The sequence below is a fragment of the Hirundo rustica genome, chromosome 7, assembly GCF_015227805.2.
Source record: "Hirundo rustica isolate bHirRus1 chromosome 7, bHirRus1.pri.v3, whole genome shotgun sequence".
Classification (NCBI taxonomy): Eukaryota; Metazoa; Chordata; class Aves; order Passeriformes; family Hirundinidae; genus Hirundo; species Hirundo rustica.
Genome location: NC_053456.1, coordinates 34,307,056 through 34,328,740, shown reverse-complemented (window position 1 = coordinate 34,328,740; position 21,685 = coordinate 34,307,056). Strand labels below are relative to the sequence as shown.

The window sequence follows — 21,685 nt, the reverse complement described above, 5'->3', positions numbered from 1 at the left end:
AGGGCATGGGTTGGACTCAGTAATCTTGGATGTCTGTTCTAACCTAGACATTCTGTGTGAAATCTGTGCTCGGCTCTCTCCCTTTGGGGCTGAAGAGCTCCTTGTGTCAGGGGAGAGCCGTCCTGGGGAGGGATGGCTGCCAGCTCTGTGCTCTCCCCTTCCAGAGAGCAGCCCCCAGACTGTTTCTTGTCTTGCTGACCCAAGAGGAGAGAGCCTTCATCACCATATGGTGGAATAGCACCCTCTCCTTCCCCACAGAGGAAAGAGAAAACAAGAGCTACTCCAGGATTTTGAAGGGGCCTGGTGCTGTGATCTGTGTGCTTTGGGGATGGTCCACTGGAAGGAATGTGTTTCATTCTGATCCCAGGATGGACCCCAGTTAGCAGGGACTGGGCTGCTCTTCTGTCTCTGCTGCACTGTGGGAGGAGGGGCAGTTACCTGTGGATGGTTTGTTTAACAATAATGATTATAGCAAGGAGTTCCCGAGGCTTTGTTATTCTTGATGAGCCTGTGAAACAGCAGGTATGACTTGACCTATCCTTTTAGCCTTCTGGCTGTGTCTCACCATTTACTCAGTATCCCTGTGTGCATGTTCAGAAAGACATTTGATGCTGATTGGAACTAATTCTCCATCACAGTGGGGGGAATTCACTTACATTGCTCTGTGCTAACAGATATAAGCAGTGATAATTAATAGCTCCTAATTGCATAATCATTGTAAAGTTTTAGGCTATGTCATATGTGAAGGTTTTTATTTTGTGTGGATGACTAAACCTCCAATTAATGCATTGAGTCGCACAGCCTTACCAGCGCTGTCTGCTGCAGACAGAGGAAAACAACCAGTGTCTTCATTACCCCCCTCAAGTCCCTTTCTGTAGTCATTGCTGTGGCCTGAAGACATTTTTCTGTAGCAGCTGCAGTAACGTTACAGTGAGCTTTCTATCAGCTCAGAGCTGTCAGCACCAGATATGAATCCACCGGCCTGAGCGCGTTCATTGCTGCTGACATGCTCTTCTTGACTTTCCATTTATTCCTTTACCTCTGGTGGCCAATCTCTCTTAAAATCAAAACCATCTGCCACCAGTGGATCTGGCAATACTCTGTAATTTTGCAGTTCTCAACAGGCGGCCAGTCCCTGTGCACACAAGAGGGTTGTCTCCATCCCGCATTACTCAAGGTAATGCATCCCTCTTTGCTATTCAGTTTTTGTTTTCTTCAGTGCTGGCTAAGTTTTATCTCTTTCACACTATCCCTGTATCTCTTTTTGTGCCTGTCTTTCAGGGCGTATCTCTTGGATTGTTTTCATTTCCCAGACCTGTTTCCCAGGCCAGTTTCTTTTCAGCTGCTTGTCCCTGAGTCCCTCTCCATTTGTGTTTGTCTCTTTTCTTATCTGCTGAGGAACATGAGGGGGAGATAGAGGTGTTGACTGGCAGAACTGGAAGTCCCTGTTGGAAGGGATCGTGAGCAGTTTGCTTCCACCCTTACTGAGCTCCAGGCTGGATGATCCTCCTGGCAGGTGGGGTTTGGTCTAGGGGATGGATGGATGGGTGGATGGATGGATGCATCCACAACAGGTGCTGTGCTTTATCCACAGTGTAAATGCTTGCTGATGAACCCTGTGTTAGTTTTCTCTGTAAGAATCCCATTCATGTTTGTGCAAGGTGTCTCCACTGGGCATGGAGACTTTGGGGGAGAAGAAGAAATACAGAGAAGAGACAGCAAGGTCAGGTGCTGCCATTTACCACAATAAAAGTAACAATACCAATGCAGGTACAGCTTGTGAAAGAAAAGCCTGAATTTTATGGGAATAGTCCTATGCTGGAAAACTATTTGGTGATAGATCCTTAGGTGAATTCATCTAACATGAGTGAAAGCATATAGTTTTTTAGCAGTGAAGGAATTGACCCTTAGGTTTCTATATCCCATAATGCCTCTACAGAGGAAGAGAAAATGTGTGCACTAGATATTTCTATAACACATTTTCTTCTTTTGCAGAAAGTTTTACTTTTTCTTGCAACATGTGTCTCTCCTGCCATTAGGGAAGGAAATCCTGGGAAGTGTGAGACTCTCTTAGGTAATTAACTTTCAAATCAAAAGGCTAGCACGGGGCGGGTAGGAAATGCAAAATTATTTTTACCTAACAGAGAAGTGTGAATGAATGAATGAATGAATGAACGTGTGACAGTAGGAACAGTCAGACAAGGACAGGGAAAGCGTTATGGCCTGATACAGGCAGAACAATCCATCACAGCAACAGTACCTTTAATTCCTCTTAAGGCTGTGTTGCAGTGTTTGAATTATTTGAATTTTGATTTTGTTGTCTATGCTTACATAGAACTAAGGAGTTTAGCTGCCTAGAAAAACCACACACAGGTGTATTCAAACCGTCTGTCTCACCTAAACCATGCAAAGAACAGCCCAGGACTCTTACCAGAGTATACCTGGAATTTCTTGGGCTTTAGGTCTGGTTATGTCTAGAAACATCTCTATGGCATCTCTGGCATTTTTGCAGAAGTGGATTTTTAGGCAAAGGGTGAGTTTATAAGCAGCTTTCAGAAGCTAATAAATGATTTATGGCTGTTTTGATAGTTAATCAATTATTTTAGATTGCTAGGTAAGTAAAGAGGCTGCTTAAAACTCTGGGTTGGAGCCACCTAAGCCATTTTATTTTGTCTGTGTTTATTTACATTTCAGTATCAGTGTTTTGCAGGCATCCTAACACTGAATGATTATTTATTAACCTGACGGAAACCATTTGTAAATGTAAGTTTTGTGCAAAGTGAGACACTTCTTCTTTTATTTCTGCTTTTCTTCTCCTCCTGAGAGGGCTCTGCTCAAGGCAGCTGGCGTAGCTGATGCGGAGGAAGCTAGATTTCTTCTGTGTATGACACTGAGCTTAGAGCTGAGAGGAGGACTTCATTTTTCTTGTTTCATCAGTAACTTAATCCTTTGTGGTTTTACTGTTTCTGAAATAATAAAGTCAGTCTGGAGTCAAAGGAAAGCCCTCCTCAATTCTCAGGAAAACACAAGGATGAAGTAACCTTGGTCTTTCCTAAGCTAGTGAGCAAACATTTCCTGCTGCTGACTCCCTAGCTGGGAAAGCAGAAGCATTTCCCACAAATAAAACTCTATCCTGGAAAGGACAAGGAAGGTGCTCTGCCCAGAGTCCATAATTCAGATCTGTTGCAGTAGTTTTAGCCAAGGGAAGACAGCCCTGGAGACAAAACATTGGTTTTCTGTGTGCAATTTGCCAAAGCAAAATTAATTCTTATGTTCCAGTGGGAATCTGGCTTTTCTTAACCTTGATTTCATTACAAAACCTGTGAAAATTATGGAAGCCTAAAACTGTCACCGTGTGTTCAAAACAATGCTACTCATTCAGGAGCAGAAATGTACTCCAGTGTCCCAGCTGTAATGGGGTGGAGACTTTTGTAGGTTCTGTCCTTCCTTATCTTGCTTGGAAAAGGAAAACGTGTGCCTTCACTAATGTGACGAATCAAATTAAATGGGCCAAGGTTGTGCCCTGCAGAGGGGTTTTTTTTGGCCAAATTCTTTTAGCCCTTTCTGCTGTATGTTGGAGGGCTTTTGAATATTTTAGACACAAGGAATAACAGAAATTATTTTTGTCACAAATCATTTAATTTTTTTTTTTTTTTTTTCTTTTCAATTCTGTTGCCTCACAGTCTAAAAATCTGAAAAAATATATACAGGAAGATCCGTGAGTGGTAGTGTAATTCCTCCAAGGGCCTTGTCAACCTTAGGGCCAATACATTTATTATCTTTAAGCCTGACATACAGATCTCATTGTGAGACCTGCTCCTCACATAAATGCTTGTTATGCTCCTGAGTGCGTATGCTGACTTCCACACGACTATTTCTGTCTTAATTCTGCAGAGCTGGTCTTTAATGGTTTCAATCTGTCCTTATTACATGACAGATTTTCCCTTAGTGTGGAAACCCAGGTGAAATACAGAAGGATGTGACGGCAGAATCTGGACCAGTTCATATTGAGAGCAAAGAAAGTTGCTTTTTTTTTCCCCTTTAAACAAGCAAGCCAATACAGATACACTATTTGGAGGGAGTTTGGTTTTTAATTCTCAGTATATTTGACCTTCAAAAGGACACATAATGCAATTCAGAGGTGTGCTGCCTACAAGCTCAGCTCCTGGTTGTGTCTGTACAGCTGAGAAAAGTGAAAACAATGAAACAGACACTTTTGAGTTCCTGGTGAGAGAAAAAGGGAAACTGGCAGCCTTTTCTTTCTTTATTGTTAAATATCTCTATTTAAATGCAAATCATCATCTGACACTGCCAAACAAAGTCATGTACCAGGCAGCAGGCATGCAAGTTAAGAAATTTTTTAAAATGATGTTTTGAAGATGCTGAATTGCTTTTATTTCCAGGAGGAATAGAGGTGGCTGAATAAATTTTTGGCTGCATAGCGAGGATCAGCTCAGATGCAAAGATTGTATTTTAATTCGGCTTTTACAGAGGTGTGGGCGGACTCTCTAGTTAGGGATCACTTGGAGGGATGCTGAAGGGATTCATCCATCCTGCTCCTCCTGCTGATCACGAGTAGCTAGCTAATAAAACCCACTTCCAGGGCAGCATTTCTATTCGTTTCAGCAAGTATCAAAATCAGCTAACAACCCTGTATCTTATCACGTCTCATCTGCTAAAATTCTTCCTTTAATTTGCTGTTTACCTCACCATTTTAAACTTTCATTCTTATAAATCAGTGTGGATATATTTGCTTTCTGTGCGAGGTTCCAGTAGTCTCTTAATAATCATAATAATCATTATTACTGATTAAAGTTGCATTATTCATTCCAGATGGAGTGCCTTCCCTGTCAGCCAGAATGAGTTTGCATTTATGTAGTTATAGTGCATTTGTGATCTAAATAAACAGATGGTGGAAGGTGACAGCGAATTATGTGCTAGTGATATCAGCAGCAATGTTTCCCAAGTATAATTGCTTTAAATGAACATGAATGCAACAAGGAGCTGGTAGTTTTAAAAAGGTAGTTGGCATTCAGTGTGGTAATTACCAGGCAGCTTCATCAATAGCACCAGGAATGCCAAGGGAGGAATGCTGGCTTTGAAAAACTGGTGACAGAGTCCAACTTCAGATGACCATCACGGTGGGTTGGCTCAGCTCTGTGGCATCTTGCAGATGTGAGCACACTGCTAGCAGAGGAGCAGTGTTTGTCATTAGGGTGATCCAGCCTTAGCTGAGAGACATTTGCACTTCCTCTGACGCTGTCTCCCATCAGGGCATGTGGCAAGTATTTGATTTAGTGTAATGGAGCGGTGTTAGCAGCAGCGGCTGTTAATACACGATTGAAAGGATTGAACTTGGATCAGGTTCAAAGGGGAAATTCACTTAACAGAATCTCAGCAGTATTCGGTGATGTATAAAAGTTTAATCAAACACTAGGTTGGGTTCTTGCGATCAAAAGTGCAGTGATGAGGACTGTGCATGGTCTTCCACAAGCTTTACACCGGGTGTCTCGGCTCATCCCATCAGCTCTGGCTTTGTGAAGGGCTGGCCTGTCTGCCCTTCAGGCACTGCCACACCTGGGAGTGTGCCTGGACTTTGGCCATGTCCAGATGGCAGCCGTGGCATGGTGTCTCCATTCCTTCGCAGCCCAGACTGGCGTGGGACTGTCTGAGCGCTCTCTTCAGCGACGCTGAAGTGCAGCCAGAGGAGAACATTCCAGCTCTTCTTCTTGTTTGCCATCCCTTCTTGCGTGGGTCAGCATTTTGCCATGACATGGCAAAACACATGAACTCAACTCCCACCTCAGTCCAAGTGGGTTTCACTCACTAATTACTGGGTAGTTTACGAAACCTACCATTGCTAATGCTTCTTCTCACAGCTGTATTTTACAGTGAAAGCACCTACATTTAGTTTTCTTCAGGGACTAAACCTATCAGCATGTGGAAAGATGATGCAGAGCATCACATCCAAGGTCTGAAGGAACGTGAGGTTCCTTCTGAGGCACAAGCACAGGCAACTAAAGAACCAGCGGCCAGAAAACACAAGGTCCTGTGAGCTGAGCTTTGCTGTCGCTGGGGTTAAGTGATTGCAGAGGGCACTTTTCCCTTACCATAATATTGGACATGCAGATCCTGCAAGTTTGCGGGGAAGGGGGTGGCTTTTCACCAAAGGCATTGAGTGGAATGTCCCATTGTTCAGATGAAACTGGACAGCAGGTAGGTGGCCTTTTCAGCACAGCTGTCTCTTCTCCTGTGGAGATTTTACATAGGCTGTGGAAAGCAATAGTGATAGCACTGAGTGATGACATTGTTCCTCGGTCCTACAGACTTGCTCATACTTCTTTTTCTTTTAAAATATTGCAGTCATTATGCATAGCAAAAAGGTATTTAGGGTGTAAAGCATTTAGATAAGCACCTGTATTTCCTGTAGGTTTGACACCAGGTCTGGTTATTTAGTTGGGCCTTTTTTTACAGGCACTGTTTCAACCTTGCTAAAGCATAAAAACCTTCCAAAGACAAGATGGGCTCATCTTCTGTGGTTGCTGGATGTTAAAGGAATGAAAGGAATTTCCAATCTCTCTTTCTCTTTGTCCTGCAGGTGGTCGTTGCCACAAGTCCTGCACAGGACGGTGCTGGGGGCCAACAGAGAATCACTGCCAGACCTGTAAGTGTGTAAGAGTGAGAAACAAAGGACTGGAAAACAATGTAGCAGAGATCCTATTTTTTGTTTGTTTGTTTCAGTTGTGAAGGGATACTATAAATTCTGGGTTCAGTATAACTCTAAAATATACAAGTTTGGGGATTCTTTCATATGTTTTTACCAATAGATGATCTGCTTTTTTACCTGCCCACGTGAATGATATTTTTCTTTCCTCTCTTGTGCTTTCTAAAACTGCTTATACTACGTCGAATTTTCTTTTCACTGCTTGGTGGCAACATGGAGCATGGCTCTTGAGAATATTGATGGTTATTTTGCAATACACTGAAATGAATACTGCAGGAACAGAAAAAAACTACAAGACAGATTTGAACATCTTTAATGACCACCTGACACTGCAAAGTTCCTGATGCCAAAATACTCTGTTAATTTCAGTGGTAGCCTGGGAATATTAGTTATCTCGCAGAACTGTTGTCTTTATAATGACTTCAGAATACATTTGAGTTGTACTGGAAGAGAGAATAATATTTTTTTGTGAAGGAAGTAGTCAGTGGAGGGTTACTCACAATGTTTGTCTATCCTCTTGAATTTAGAGAGCATTAAAATGAGTTTCTTCCTCATATGCTTTAAGTTTCACATAGGCACTAAAGAGCTAGAAGTGCAGTCACAATATTAGCAGATAATAAAAGAGAAAATTGAGAGTTGTCTTTTTCTACAAGTTTTTTTTTTCATTTTTCCTGCTTACAAGAGGGTGAAAACCAGTTGCTTTTACTGGAATCACTCTTCCTGGGAAATGAAGTGGTTGCTGGGAGCTCCCCCAGAGAACACTTCTCCAGCTTGTGCTTGTTTCCCTGGCTGAGTTGTAAATGGGAGGAAGGCCTGTGACAAATGAGCCACTCCCAGGGGAGCACCCCAGCGAAACTCTGAGCTGAGGAGAGTCAGCCCAGGGTCATCTGCCTCTTTCCTGGGACATGGTAGGAACAGTGCAGCTGTGGTGGGTTTGGTTTGGTTTTTTGAGGGGTGTGTGTGTGTTTGTGTGTTTTTTTGGTGGTTTTTTGCAGTTGTTGTTTTTTGGGGGGGTGAGGGGGCTTGTTTGTTTGTTTGTTTTTTGACTACTTGGAGGGAGAAATAAGACAGAGTTAGAACTGGCACATGGCTTGAGGTGAATGTCTGATGAGACTGAGCAGGAAATCCAAGCTGCCCTGCTAACCCACATACCTGCAGAGGCTCTGCCCCCCTGCCAGATGCTGCTTTCCCTTTAGGAGCATCAGCTGATTCCACTGGAGAAGCTGCTCACAGTTACAGCTCTGCTAAAGTTAACCCGTTCTTGTGTCCCTCTTCATTTTGTGCTTTATCTGCATGCGTGGTTACAAACCCCTTGTGACATACTGTAGGACTGAGGTACAGTGATGCAGAGCAGTCTTCTTTGCCTGAACTGAGCTGGGACATCTCCTTCCTTTGCTGGCAGTCTTCACGAAGGCACCAAGGAAGTCAGTGCTCCTTACCAAGAAAATAAGTAGATTCTGGGTTGTGTGCTTAAGTAGATATTGGAAAGGGATTTAAACCCTAGCTGACCAAATTATTTTATATCATGGTTAGAATTAATTAATGGGGTTTTTTCCTCTGTCCTAATGAGATGCTTATTTGTCTATTAAAACTAGTAACTTTGTAAGAAGCTGAATAATCCATCCAAACATGAGTAGATTTATTCAGGCTTTCTGTGGTCAGCTTATCCAAGACTGGTTTAAAATCTTGGAAGTTCTGTTCCGTAAGGAGTCCATGATGCTGGTTCAGGCTGTGTCTCCAGCCTCATGGCAAGTCCAGCTGTGCTCCTGCAGAGGTCCACGTGGCAGGATCAGCTCCCATGTTCTCAGCCTCTGCAAAGCACTGGTCTCAGATAAGGGGTCTGATTTGGGGGATTAATGTAGTAATAGCAGGGAGAGAAAAGCTTATCTGCAGTGCTGTGAAGGCCGGAGCTCAGCAGGGCTGCACGCAAGGTTGGCTCCAGGAGTGACAGCTCTCTCTCCCTTCACAGTGGCTGCCCTTGCAAATCCAAACACTGGGGACAGGCTGAAACACAACCATGGGCTAAAATAATAAACTAGGAAAAGCCATAACCCATCCAAGTTTCAGGGAGATACACAGATCACACTCTTCTACTTGGGTAGCTACTCCATATCCTCTTTCTTACCTTCAAGCCCACTCTGCAGCCTCTGATTGTCAGGGACAGGAATTAATTCTACATCACAGACTTCCTCTTTGCCTCCAAGACCTCACTGCTCCTCACAAGCAGCAGGATTGAAGGAACAGGCTGGTAAAGGGTAATTCTTCATTGGCTTTTCACTCAAAGTGTTACCCGCAAACTGAAACAAGGAGGGAGAATTTGAGTAGGGATGCAGAACATCAAAATGCAAATGGGACTGTGCTTTTGCTGCCTTCCTGGCTGACTTTGAAAGACATGCCTGGCTCTCAGGCTCACAAATGTTGTTGGTAGATACAAGGTGGAGACAGGGTGGTGTTGTGCACATGGTGTTTACCTTAACCCCGTCACCTTGGGGATGCACGTCTTTCCGACACATGCAGGAAAATACTCCAGCAGTGCTACATCTAGTGCCAAACTCTAGGAACAACTCAGAGCTGCCTTTTGATAATTTTTTTTTTTTTTTTTTTTTGTGGATTGAAACAAAATATTTTAATGAGACCCCCTCCCAAGATAAGATTTAAATTATTTTCCTGGGAAAGGATAAAAAAATGAAAGATCTTAATCCGTGTCTTTCATTTCAAATTACATATGGAAAAAAACCCAAATCCCTTTGGTTTTTTTTCATGAATATCATCTACCTAGCTGCTTCTTATGTTGCCTTCCAGCAATGTCTTTGTTGCTAACTCTGTCTGAAACACCACCTGCATCTTGCTCTGTTCTAATGTCTCTCTAAATGTGATGAGAAAATTCATTTATTTAAGAAGACAGTTAATAGGAAGTTTAAGTCGAACAGTTCTGTTAGGAGGTAGAGAAGATAAAAACCCAGGGTACTGTTTTACACAGCTAGCAATCCTTTTTACTTTAATGATTAAAATATTAGTAGATGTTAATAGGAAGAATTTGAAATTAAGATAATATAACTTGTTTCAGTGTCAGGAAAGGCTAATGTGAAAATACTTTTAAAAAGACTCTATTTTTTTAAATTGTATTGAGCATACACTGAATAGAATATAAACCGCTTTAAAATAATAATTACAAATGCTTTTGGAAATCACTAATCAAATTTGAAAATCTATGTTTAGGTTGTTAAAGTTTTTGCTCTTCGTGTCTGTTAAGAGTTTCATGCAGAAATTAAACTTTTACAATTCAATACATTATTAAAGTAACAGATTATGCACTTTTTCCAGGAGGAATGTAACTGAAAAGACAACAATCTAAATTAGACCCAACACAGACCCAACTAAGGGAATGCAAAAAGACAAACATAACCTGTAAACCAAACCCGAAACACGAAATATTTAGCTAATGTTAGGTGCCCCATGACTCTGTGTGTGTACAGGAGTGTTGTCAGAGCACAACTATATTTATACTGTCCTTGTGCAGCTGGTGTTGCTGAGGAGAAGGTGCCAAATTAGAGCAGCAAAAGGTGAGCAGGAGCCGGGTGGGGCACACAGAAAGCTGAACCAGCAGCTGGGATCAATCAGGGAAACCCAGTATTTCTGCTTGGAGCCAGCATCTTTAATTAAAATCCTTGTATCGCTCTAGTAACTTTGCATGTTTGTAACATTTTCATTGATTTCAGTTACTTCTCATTTTTTTTTTTCCTTCGTGGATTGATTGTGTTCTGATGCAATTAAAGATGAGGGGAAAATATAAAGGAGACTGATAGTTTGCACATGTGTACGAGGCAGTCATTTCATCCTATCCCCAACACAGTTTAATGCTCTGAAATCCTGGTAGAAGCTGACAGTCTCACCCAGAAATCCATCTCAATGCACAGCACATTTTTGAGGACTTTGGTGTTTGTCCTTTGGTCCTGTGGCTCTGACTGTGACAGTTCTGTGCAGCTGAACCCTCCAAATGTTTGGGAGCACGCCCATGATCTGTAGAAATCCGGGCAGGTAGTTGTGCTGGCCCTCAAAATGTCTGCTTTCAAGCTTGGGGTCTCAGCTGGGATTAGTGAAGCTCTCCTCACAGTTGTATTGGGTGAAGATATGAGTACCTGGCACCTGAAATGCCGTATAGTTTGACATTTTGGGCAATATTTATAACTCGCTCTTTCAGATAGGTCTGGAGTTAGAGCTGTAAAATCAGTTGATTGTATTTGAAGGAAAGTGTTTGGGGAAAAAAGGTTGTTACCTTTTTAAAGCAGTGCAGCTACTTGTATTTTCTGTGGGGTTACCCCCTGAGAATGATTGCAGGAAGCTGAACTGGTGAGTGATGTTTATTGGCATCTGAGCAATCAGATTGATTCAGGCCTTCAGACAATTCACAGAATTGCCTTGTGTTTGCTTTGTTTTGGGGAAAAAACTTCCTTTTAAAGTGTCTTAAATATGAGTCCTTAAGATTCAGAGCCCGCTAAGCTCATTAATGTCTTGGGCTGTGTGGTGTCACTAAAGACACCTGACAGGTTCTCCATAGACCTGGACCTTCAGTAGCAGCCATAATGCAAATATGGCATTGATGCCTTGGGAAGGCTGACCTGGTACAGAGACTGGACAGAGCTGGAGAATAAAGCAGATATTTATTGAAAGGCTTTTAGGGTACACCTTGGGCAGGACAAGAGCCTGGCCAGGGATACACCCAAGGTGGACCCAAAATGGTCACAAAATGGGTGACCAATCATAAGACCTCACACTTTTATAAGTTTTGGTCCATTTGCATATTGGGGGTTAATTGTCCAATTACAGCTCCAGGTTATGCAGTCCCATCCTTCTTGTTTTCTCTCTCCAGTCCGTTGTTGTTTGTGCTTTTGGGCCTGAAAACTTGTAATCATTGGCCTTGATCTCCATCAGGAGAAGGATTTGTTTTGTCTCCCTACTCTGTGAAGAGAGCTGACTGACATTGAATATGAGACTCAGAACTGCACCCCTAGGTAGCACAGAATCCGAAAAACATGAAAGCTAAAACTTAAGGCATCAGCATAGAGCGATGCAGGAGATAGGTATGATATGTCCTGGACTCTTCCTGGAACAGCACGTTGGCATTTCAGTCGGCATTGTTTGTTTTCCCTAAAAAATAAACAACTGGGGAAGTGACAAACCTTTGCTGTAATTACTCATTTTGCTTCAGGAAAACCCACAGTGTTCTCTATCCTGAGCAGCATGGTAGAGACTGTCCTTGAGCTGGTGTCTAACCAGAGGCAAAATACACTTTTTGGAGGCATCCAGTTCGAGTATTGCGCTGAAGAGAGGACCGTGTTCCTCCAGATCAGCCCTGGTGTGAACGGCCTATCCCAAGGTCAAACCCAAAACCTTGGTCTTGTCAGCATCATGCCCCAACCAACTGAGCTGTGCCTCTGTCCCTGGCTCCATGGCAGGGTGGACACTGTGGCCCACACCCAACAGCAGCTGGTTCTGGGGTGAATAAATCAGAGGTGAATTTAAGTGGCTCGCACTGATTATCCACACAGAGAGGCTTTACCCCAAAACTTCGAGGCTTAAGCAAGATGTCCAATAGCTGTGGGGCAGCAGCGAGGAATGTATTTAACAGCGGGCTCCTTGCACGGCCCTGAGGCACAGCTACAGGGCAGAATGTGGCTGGGGCCATGTCAAAACACAAGGTGCCGTGGTGAAAGGGGGACAGAGCATTTTGGGGGCTGTTCCCTTGGCTCTGGGACCAGCTGCTGCCCTGGGCAGTGGCACAGGGGAACGCAGAGAGTTTGGGTCGTGGGGTAGAGTGAACTGAACAGCCTCTGTGCCCCTCCACGAAGGGAGAGCCACTGGGAATTGGGGCCCTCCCTCAAGTCAGGGTAAGGCTGGGCTTTGTTTCTCTGTGAGGCTGACAATGCTCAGTCCAGTGCAAATCCCGAGCAGGTGGAAAACAAGACACAGTCGCAGACTTGGGAAGGTATTTGTTAATTTTCATGAGCCAAGACTGTCACCACAGCGTGCTGGTGGCACACAGCCATAGGTGCCATTGTTTCACGCATCTGTCTTAATGTTTATCAATACTGTCACTTAAATAAACAAATCTTTCTAATGTGCTTCTCAGGCACAGTTGACAGTAAGTGCCTTCACAGAATTTCCCAAATTTCTCAAATTAGATTGCACAAGCCACAAAAGCCTGTTCTTTCTCCTTGGGGGTTTTCCTCTGGTATCAGCAAGATGAAATTGCTCTAAAAGTACGTTGTTTTATTCCATAGATTACAAACAATCGCTTCTCTTTAGTTATTTACATTTTTATGTCCTAAATAAATATTGTATGTAGCAAGAACATTCAGCATTACCTTAAGTATTTCTGGCAAGTAGTGAAGGAACTTTGGATCAGAACGTACTTATAAAGGTGTTACCTACACATTAAAATAGTAGAACTGAGCGTAAAGTTGGATGGAATTTTTTCTCTTGCTTCCTGAAGTGTTTTTCAAAGAGAAGTAATTAAATGCTTTTTAAAAAATAGATGTTGACGGTTAATTTCAGAAGTGTATCATCCCAGCCTTTATCAAAAGACAGCTGACAGCACGGTAGGCAGTGGTGGTTGGTATAGTTTGGATAATGCTAATTTCTTTTTCCATAAAATATGGATAAAGGTTACAGCTGAGGGAGGGAGGGGAGGTAGATGCTCTGCTGGTTGACTGTTCTTTGCACAGGGTTAAGCCCCGAGTGGTGTGGAACCACAGTCCAGCTGTTAGATCTAGTTACTTCATTCTGTGAATGGAGGCAGGATTGCGTTATTTAGAAACAGCAAGTCGTGTTTCCAAATGTGTTCCAAGGTTGCAGTCTGTTCTGTTCCCATTTGGATTGCCATCAAGGGCAGCATTTGGCTGTGACATTGGTCGTCTCAATCTGAATTTCACTCATTTACTCCGTGTTGCTGTTCTTCATGGGGAAAACCCACACGCAGCTGCTGGGCTCTTCTGTTACGTTGTTGGGGGGGAAGAGGGTGTCATATACTGTTTTAAAAAAAACCCTAATGATTTGAACGTAACATTCCACATGAATTTTCAGGGGTGAGGAGGCACACTAAAAATTCCTTCTCCACAGTCCTTGAGCAATGTGTGTGCTCCTAAAGAGGGGATCATGCAGGCATCCTGCACGCGGGTGTCCTGCAGACGTTCCACGTACAGGTGTCCTGCAGATGTTCTGGATACCGATGTCCTGCAGGCATTCTGTATCCGAGTGTCAGCACCCCTAAGGCAGTTCCCTCACCTCCTGGGGGTTTTTGCGGCGCGCTGCGGGCGTTTTGCTCAGGGAGCAGTTGGAGAGCCCCATGCCTGCCCTGTGTGTGATGCTGTCCCTTTTCCTGCCCCTTGCAGTGACGAAGACCGTGTGTGCAGAGCAGTGTGACGGACGCTGCTACGGGCCCTATGTCAGCGACTGCTGCCACCGGGAGTGCGCCGGGGGCTGCTACGGACCCAAGGACACCGACTGCTTTGTACGTGCCTTTTTATTTTATTCCTCCTGCCTGTCGCTCTGCAGATTCTTAATGCTTTAATCTCCGGAATGCACAGTTTTGTCCCTTCTAATGTACTGCATGCGCACTCGCAGATTCAGGATGCAAACTTTAGCATTTGTCTTGTTCTATTAACGTCATTTATCTACCTAATATCACCCATTAACAGATCTGTGAGATTTGTAAATACAGTTTGGGAACCATTATTATGCTTATCTCTATGATTTCTATCTTTCTTTTCCAAAATTAGCTTTTAAAGGTGAGAGCAATTTTTTAGAAATATTTGTCATATTTGAACATGGTTTTTATTAGTGCTCTGTGTGCTTTTCATATGAAAGTGGAGAATACTATTTAGCTTCTCTGTGCAAGGTGTTCCCTTTTTCTGTCTTTTAATTTAACTACAGCTTTTTTACTGGGCATGCTTCTTCGTGGAGATGAAAGGAAGCTGTTTCCCAAAACACTCTCCCTCAAATGCATGTTACTGCATGTGTGCTTCAGATGGAAAGAAAAAACGGCTTTTTCTTTTGAGAAAAGGACAATCTAAATGTCCAGGCCTTTAGAAAAACTGTCTTGTTTCAAATCTATTTTTTCTAAGAGTTTTAGCAGCTCTAGAGCCCAAAACTGATCTCGGAAAATGTGTAGCTTCCCTCACTAGGTCAATGAGACAAGTTTTGCTAAGGGTGTCAGGGGAAGCAAACCTAGGTCTGAAGAAGCCTTGGATTAGAACCTGCATAGAGAGGTGGGTTTTCAGAGGTACCCACATGTTCAAAGAGACAAATATATGTGAAGCTGACTGCCAGGTGGGGTTGGGAGGAGGGTATGGAAAATCACATGTATTTTGAAACTGTGGGCAAGTGACTCATAATGAACTGGTAAAAATGAATCTTTCCCTGGCTGGCCCTGACTCATAGTGATGGATTTTGTGCTTCCAAACCACACTCTAGATGCTGTTCTTTGGCTGCTGATGAAATGTAAATCCTGGATACAACAGGATTTGCTGAAGTTGCTCTCTGTGGCTTTTCACAAGTAGATGCTCATTACACATGGTGTAGGTGATCCAACAGTCCTGGAAGTTCTCTGTTGGCTTTGAACTGGAGAGACAGGAAAATACCAGTCTTTCTTGGGTCATGTACAATATAAATAGGTAAAGGGAAGAGGAGAAATGCAGTCATTGTTCCCAAATGAACATTGATGAACATCCTCAGAGATGATGTGTTGATGTAACCATTTTCAAAGGTTAAGGACTGTTACTGGTAAGTAAAACTTTACAGAAGGAAGGCCTTGCAAAATCATGGCTCAGGCCTGTTGCTTCAGCTAAGCAGGACTATGGGAAAGAAACTCAGCTGAATTAGCGGTAGAAAAACAGGTTCTATAACCACTGCGTGTTCACATCGCGGTGTAGGGTGGTTGGTTGGATTACGTTCGTTATGATTTTAAACTGTGTAACTGATAAAGGCCTGACTGCTTAAAAAGGCCTGGTTTTTGCAGTAAAGGGGCTCTCCTTTGCACCTGCCTGGGAACAGGCCCTCACCCACAAAGGACAAGTTATTGGCAGCATAAGTTGTGCAGTGCTGCAGCCTGAAAGTTAGACTTCTTGAATTGTGGCAGCTGTGGAAATATGCATGCTAAAAATCAACTGGTGTGTTTTTTCTGGTACAGCAGAGAGGCATCCAGGGTTTATTGTCATTCCCTTCTGGCCTCAGAGCAATGTAAAAGAAATTCAGCAGGGGTCTGACAATTTATAGGACTAGTCATTACTTGCTTAGACACAGTGGGTGAAAAGTGTAACCCTTTAGGCTATAGACAACTGTGCTTAGCTTTCAGTGAGACACAGAACTTTGTTTTTCCCTGTGTATTTCCCTGTGCTTTTATTCACAAATTAGCAGCATTTAGCACAAAATGGTAGAAATTTGCATATATTATCAAAGCAATTATAAATGTGTATAAAACATTTCAGTCATAAATTAAAAGTTTCCAGATATTCTAGATGAATTTTCCCTGAGAATTGCCGTGTCTCCAAGGAGTATTGGTGTGCTTTATTTTATGTGTTTGCTAAACTGTTACCAGAGAATTGTCGTGTTGATGATGGAGTACTTTTAAGCCAACATGTAAGAAATGGGTTGAGGAAACAAACCAAATTAGTATTTATTAATAAGCAAAAGTACAGCTTATGAAGCATTACAAATCCTTTAGAGCATCTTGTAACAGCATCCTGTTCTAAATACGGTTTTAATATCTGTAGATAAAATTCATCCATCCTCCTCCATCTGCTGCCATCCAGTCATTTGCATATTCAGTTCTAAAAGCAAGACAGTAGTCATCATCTGACATAAATGCAAACAAACATTCTAAAGCAAAGTTTTACTGATGTTTTTACCTCAAATTCAAACTGGGTCTAGAACTTGAAATGCATGGAAGGGCCTGGTTGACTGGCTGGTGGAACCAGAAAAGTGACATGACCTTATTCCTTAGGTGGACTTGCCATCCAGTTCTGAGTAAAGTGTTTGTCTTTGCAAGGGGAAGAAAAAAATCCGGTTTTATGAAAAAAACTTGGCGAGTTTTATAATAGGCATTTTAAAGGAGCCGGAAAGACAGGACCAGCAGTTTTGCTTAGCACATGCTCCATGTAGGACAGTGCTTTCATCATGGATCTCCCTGCTCCTTCCTTTCAGCAGCAGATTTTGTCCTTGGATACATTATTATCCTCTCCTTTCTGAAATCTGCTGGTATGAACAGGTCCTGGGGTCCCGCTGGTCCTGAGCCAAACTGAAATAAGGACTGCTAGTAAAATCAGCAGAACAGGGGAATCTTTTTCTCTTTTCTATCAGTCCCAGTCCAAGAGGACTGGACATATACATTATTGTTATACTGGTTGACTCTTTAAAGACACAAAACCATCTGTATTTTGACAACCTGAAAAAAGACCAGAAGGATTTACTCCCAGACTGGCACTTCTAAAGCAGCCTGGATTACAGGTTAGTGAGGAGGCAATACCCAGCAAGAGTGGCTGCTTAAACTGCCAGAGGGATCCAAGCCAGGTTACAGCTTTCACATTCATACAACTTTTTTCATTCATGGTATGCTCTCTGAAAATTACTCCAACAGCTTTCTTATAATCTGTGGTTAAAACCATAGACGTGATGCATGCTGATAAGGGATGTCAAAATCGGTGGGCCTTTCTACTCCTAATTACCTTGCATGGTCAATTGTTTCCCCTGCATCCCATTACTTTTGTTATCCACACGCTCGCCTCTTCATTTGTCAGGGCCCTGTCCTCTGTCAGCTGTGCGTGGCAGAGCCTGAATGCTAAATGGGACAACGTCCTGTTTTCCTCTCAGTACGTGAAGCGACTGACCTTGTTAAACTCGCCGCTTCGTGAAACGGCCCCCTCCCGTGCTGGCTCAATGGAAGTTCTTATCCCTCTTGCCTCCTAATTGGGAATTACAGCTTTCAGATGGATGATGCACTCATGCTGTAAGGAGTCTGAAGGGTTGGACCTCTGAAAAAGTCATTAACATTTGCTTAGACGATTATAAATAGCTGCTCGCTCTTGGCAGTTTTAGAATGTCCTGTCAAGTCGATTGTGAGTAGTTATGAAACAAATTACGGTGTTGTTTTGGTTTTGTAGGAAGTGTTGTAACAAGCAACTGTTGCCAATTAAGGGGGCTCACCAAACCCCCTAATTTGAAATTATTTACATATTTGCCAAGACCCTAGCAAAAGTCCAAGTAGCCAATATGAATGTTAGAGAGCTCTGTATCACATTCCTCACTGTCACTGCAAGTCTGAACAATCAAGGCCATCTTTTGCACCAAAAAAAACCCCTCCCCTAAAGCAGCTCTATGATTTATTTCAGCTTTTTTTTTGTTTGTTTCCCTTGTCTTGCAGGCCTGTATGAATTTCAATGACAGTGGTGCTTGTGTCACCCAGTGCCCGCAGACCTTTGTGTACAACCCCACCACCTTCCAGCTGGAGCACAATCACAACGCCAAGTACACCTATGGGGCTTTCTGCGTCAAGAAGTGCCCGCGTGAGTGCCCTGCCCTCTGCCTTCTCCTGCACTGATGGGAGCCTTCAAAACAGTGAGAGAATGAGAGCTGAGCACAAGCTCTCCAATCGCTCTACATGTGCTTGCCTGTAATAACTCAGGTGATAACTAAAGGCAGTGACATTCCGTGTTGCTGACAGCTCCCAAGGATCCTAGAGTGATTTTCCTAAAGAAAAGTGGTTTCTGTTTTCATGGTCAACTGCTTGTTACATTCATGCTTTGCAAATTCCAAGATAGTAGGAATGGATAGTAAAATAGTAGGATTGTAAAAGGGGATAAATTTCTGTTTCAGAAAAATACCAGTCCACTACCAGCACCTCGAACCAAATGATTTCATGACACTGATGCCCCTAACTTGGAGTAATGATGATTTGACTGAAAGTTACCCTGAGCAGTTCTGTCCCAATGAGGAATAAACTTGTAATACTGACAGGAATGAAGTCTTAAAATCCCAGAGTAAAATTAGAGGGGAAGAGGGAATTAAAAAAAGAAGAATCCCATGCATGTAAAACCCACATGCTTCTGAGATACCAGTCAGATGATGACAAGCAACAGAAAAAATTATAGCGTCATTACTTACACAGGCTGGTTTAATTGGAAAGAACAATAAAGGAGATAGTATTCTTGCTCTCCCTTTCATTCCATGGAGGTTTACAGTTGTGCATTAATTATTTTACCCATAAATTACATGTAAGAAGGATAGGCAATCAATATTAAATGGAGCCGTAATTCAACGCAACCCAAAATCCCAGTTTTGAATCTCTGTGGAGGACTGACAGCAGCCAGAGGCTGTGACCACCAGAGCCTAGTTCTGCCTGTAATAGTGATGGGTTTGTTGAAGCAAGATTGGCTTGTTAAGAACCTGATATCATGCACTATAAGGGATATATTGAACACTTACCTTTTTTTTTCCCCTTTCTTACCAGTATTAAGCATTTAATTAGGTAGGATCAGTCTATATTCCCTTTGGCTGTTGTTTCACAGGGAAAAAATCGAAATACTTGTCATCGTCCTGTGCACTGTTTCATCCCAGATGTATATTGGGTGCATGAAAAAGACAGGACAGACCATCTTGCGTTATTTCTCTCCAATTACTGTAACCTTTTTTTTTTTTTTTTTTTTTTTTTTTTTCCCCTCCCCCCCCCCTACAAATAATAATAAAGCCAAACTGGGGGAGGAAGACGGATCAGGCCTGATAATTCCTGGATTTTTATAAGTCTCTGATAACGTGCCTATTTTGCTTATACACTTCTGAAAACACTGAACTTCGAATGCTAATGTATTGGCACAGAGCTCAAAAACATGTCTGAAATTTTATTCACTTTCTGCCAATAACTCCTTTTTCTTTTTAGACAACTTTGTGGTAGATTCCAGCTCTTGTGTCCGGGCATGTCCCAGCTCCAAGATGGAGGTTGAAGAAAATGGTATTAAGATGTGCAAGCCCTGTACTGACATTTGTCCTAAAGGTAGGCAGCGGTTCCGTATAAATTTTCTCGAAAGTAGTTTACACAGGGTTATTTTGGCATGAATTTCCTTTCATGAGTGTGTTGTGTAATATGGATAGCCTTTGAATACCCACAAAACTTTGAGCTATGTAGGTTGTGTGTCAAGCACATACAGCAGAGTGAAAAATTATTAAGTTGTAATGATAATATAACCAAATCAAATACTTTTTATTAGATACGAATGAAGGGGGATTTCTCTGTTGGTTTTAGAGAAATCTGACAGAATCCTTCATTGCACTATTTTAATGGCAGGTATTTCCTGGAGGTGTTTTAGCATTGTCCTTTTGTCATTCCAAAGGGGGCCATACAAAAGCCCCTGACTTCAATGTCTGGGACGTCTCATATTTGTCAATACAGTATTAGGTTTCCATTTCCTTCCTTGGTCTCTGCTTTCCCAGAATCTTGTGCCTCCTTTCTCAGTGTCTCAGACACAGATTAGTGATGGTTCTGTTGAGAAGACTGGAATCTCTAGGTTACTTTGCTGTTCTAGACTCGGGCAAGGAGATTTTCTGCTCCCTGCTTCAAGGTCTGTGGAGCAAAGCATCCTAGGTTTTCCTACATGGGCCTTTGCCACTTTTCAGTCCTAATGGAAGCCACATCTGTCTTAATTGTGGTAAATATTTGTTGTTGAATAGATAGTTTTCTGCATGAAAACACAGGTATAGAGTTCCTATTTTCTCAGGAAGAAAGCTGTCACATGTTTGTAAAAGCTTCTGCTGGTAGTTGCCATCATAGGAGCCCAGTTAGGAAGACAGAATATGTTATTTGATTGAAGTCATGAGGGATTTGTTCCTGGATGCATCCTGTGTCCCAGAAAATGCCGCTAAATTACACAGACTGGCTGCACAGACAAGTTTCCTCATTGGCGCCTGTTTCTCCAGGCACCGGTAACTTGCTGATTGAGCTGATAAATAACAAGATATTTATACAACCTTTTAAAGGCCTTATGGCACGGATGGTTAGTTTCACAAATCCACCAGAGAAGGGGACCTCTGGAACCATCTGTGTTAGGCCCCCTCAGTTTCTGCAGTGCACCAAGAAATGGCATGGCTGGGCTGAGTGGGATTGAGTGTGGTGGGCTTGGGTGTGATGGGATTTGGTGTGGGTGATACTCACCTTTATATCCCATGTGAAATACCTCAACCTGTGTGCCAGGGTTCTTGGCAGACACTGTAGCTCGCTGCTTGTTTTAAACTTGTGCTTCCCTGGGAATATGGTTCAGGGATGCTGTTTTAGCACCTCTCTGCTGAAGGAGGTGGAGTCTCGTGTCTGTAAAGCCATCTGTGTTCTGATGCAGGAATTGTTTTCCCTAGTTCTTCACACAAGCTCCTTGTTTTGGCAGCATGTGATGGCATCGGGACAGGGAGTTTGGTGTCAGCTCAGACGGTGGATTCCAGCAACATTGACAAGTTTGTAAACTGTACCAAGATCAACGGCAACCTCATCTTCCTTGTCACTGGGATTCATGGGTAGGTGACAAAATTTTAAGATGTTATGTCACGGTGCCAGCTGAAACCAATTGCATCCACCTCTTAATGATGGCTGCAGGCTTCTTTTATGCAATAGATCATCCAGGATAAGATAATTTTCTGCCTTATATTGTGAAGAAAACCATTGCTTTGGTTCTTAAGATTCAACCTCTAAGAGAAGAAAGGATGGATTAATTGTTCGCACTAAAAATAGAAAAGACAACTACGATTCTCTGGTTACTTTATGAGGCTCTCAATACTGGCTTATAATGAAGGCAGATTAGAGAATAGAAAGGAGAAAAGGAAGTTACCTTCCAAGGGTTTACATTTTCTATGGTCAGCAGAATGATACGCAGAATATGCAGAGGGAGCCTCTCTTGGCAGGACTTGTCGTAGTCTGGGTGGCTGTCA

General features: G+C 42.7%; 1 protein-coding gene across 2 annotated transcripts in view; it reads left to right on the top strand.

Moving 5' to 3' along the window:
• ERBB4 (erb-b2 receptor tyrosine kinase 4) overlaps nt 1–21,685 on the top strand; it is a 576,525-nt gene that overhangs the window by 397,118 nt on the left and 157,722 nt on the right. For both annotated transcript variants that reach the window (XM_058421395.1, XM_058421396.1), the window contains exons 5-9: nt 6,599–6,664; nt 14,116–14,234; nt 18,141–18,282; nt 19,653–19,766; nt 21,148–21,274. In XM_058421395.1, coding sequence (XP_058277378.1) covers nt 6,599–6,664; nt 14,116–14,234; nt 18,141–18,282; nt 19,653–19,766; nt 21,148–21,274 — 568 coding nt within the window. The remainder of the gene's footprint in view (nt 1–6,598; nt 6,665–14,115; nt 14,235–18,140; nt 18,283–19,652; nt 19,767–21,147; nt 21,275–21,685) is intronic.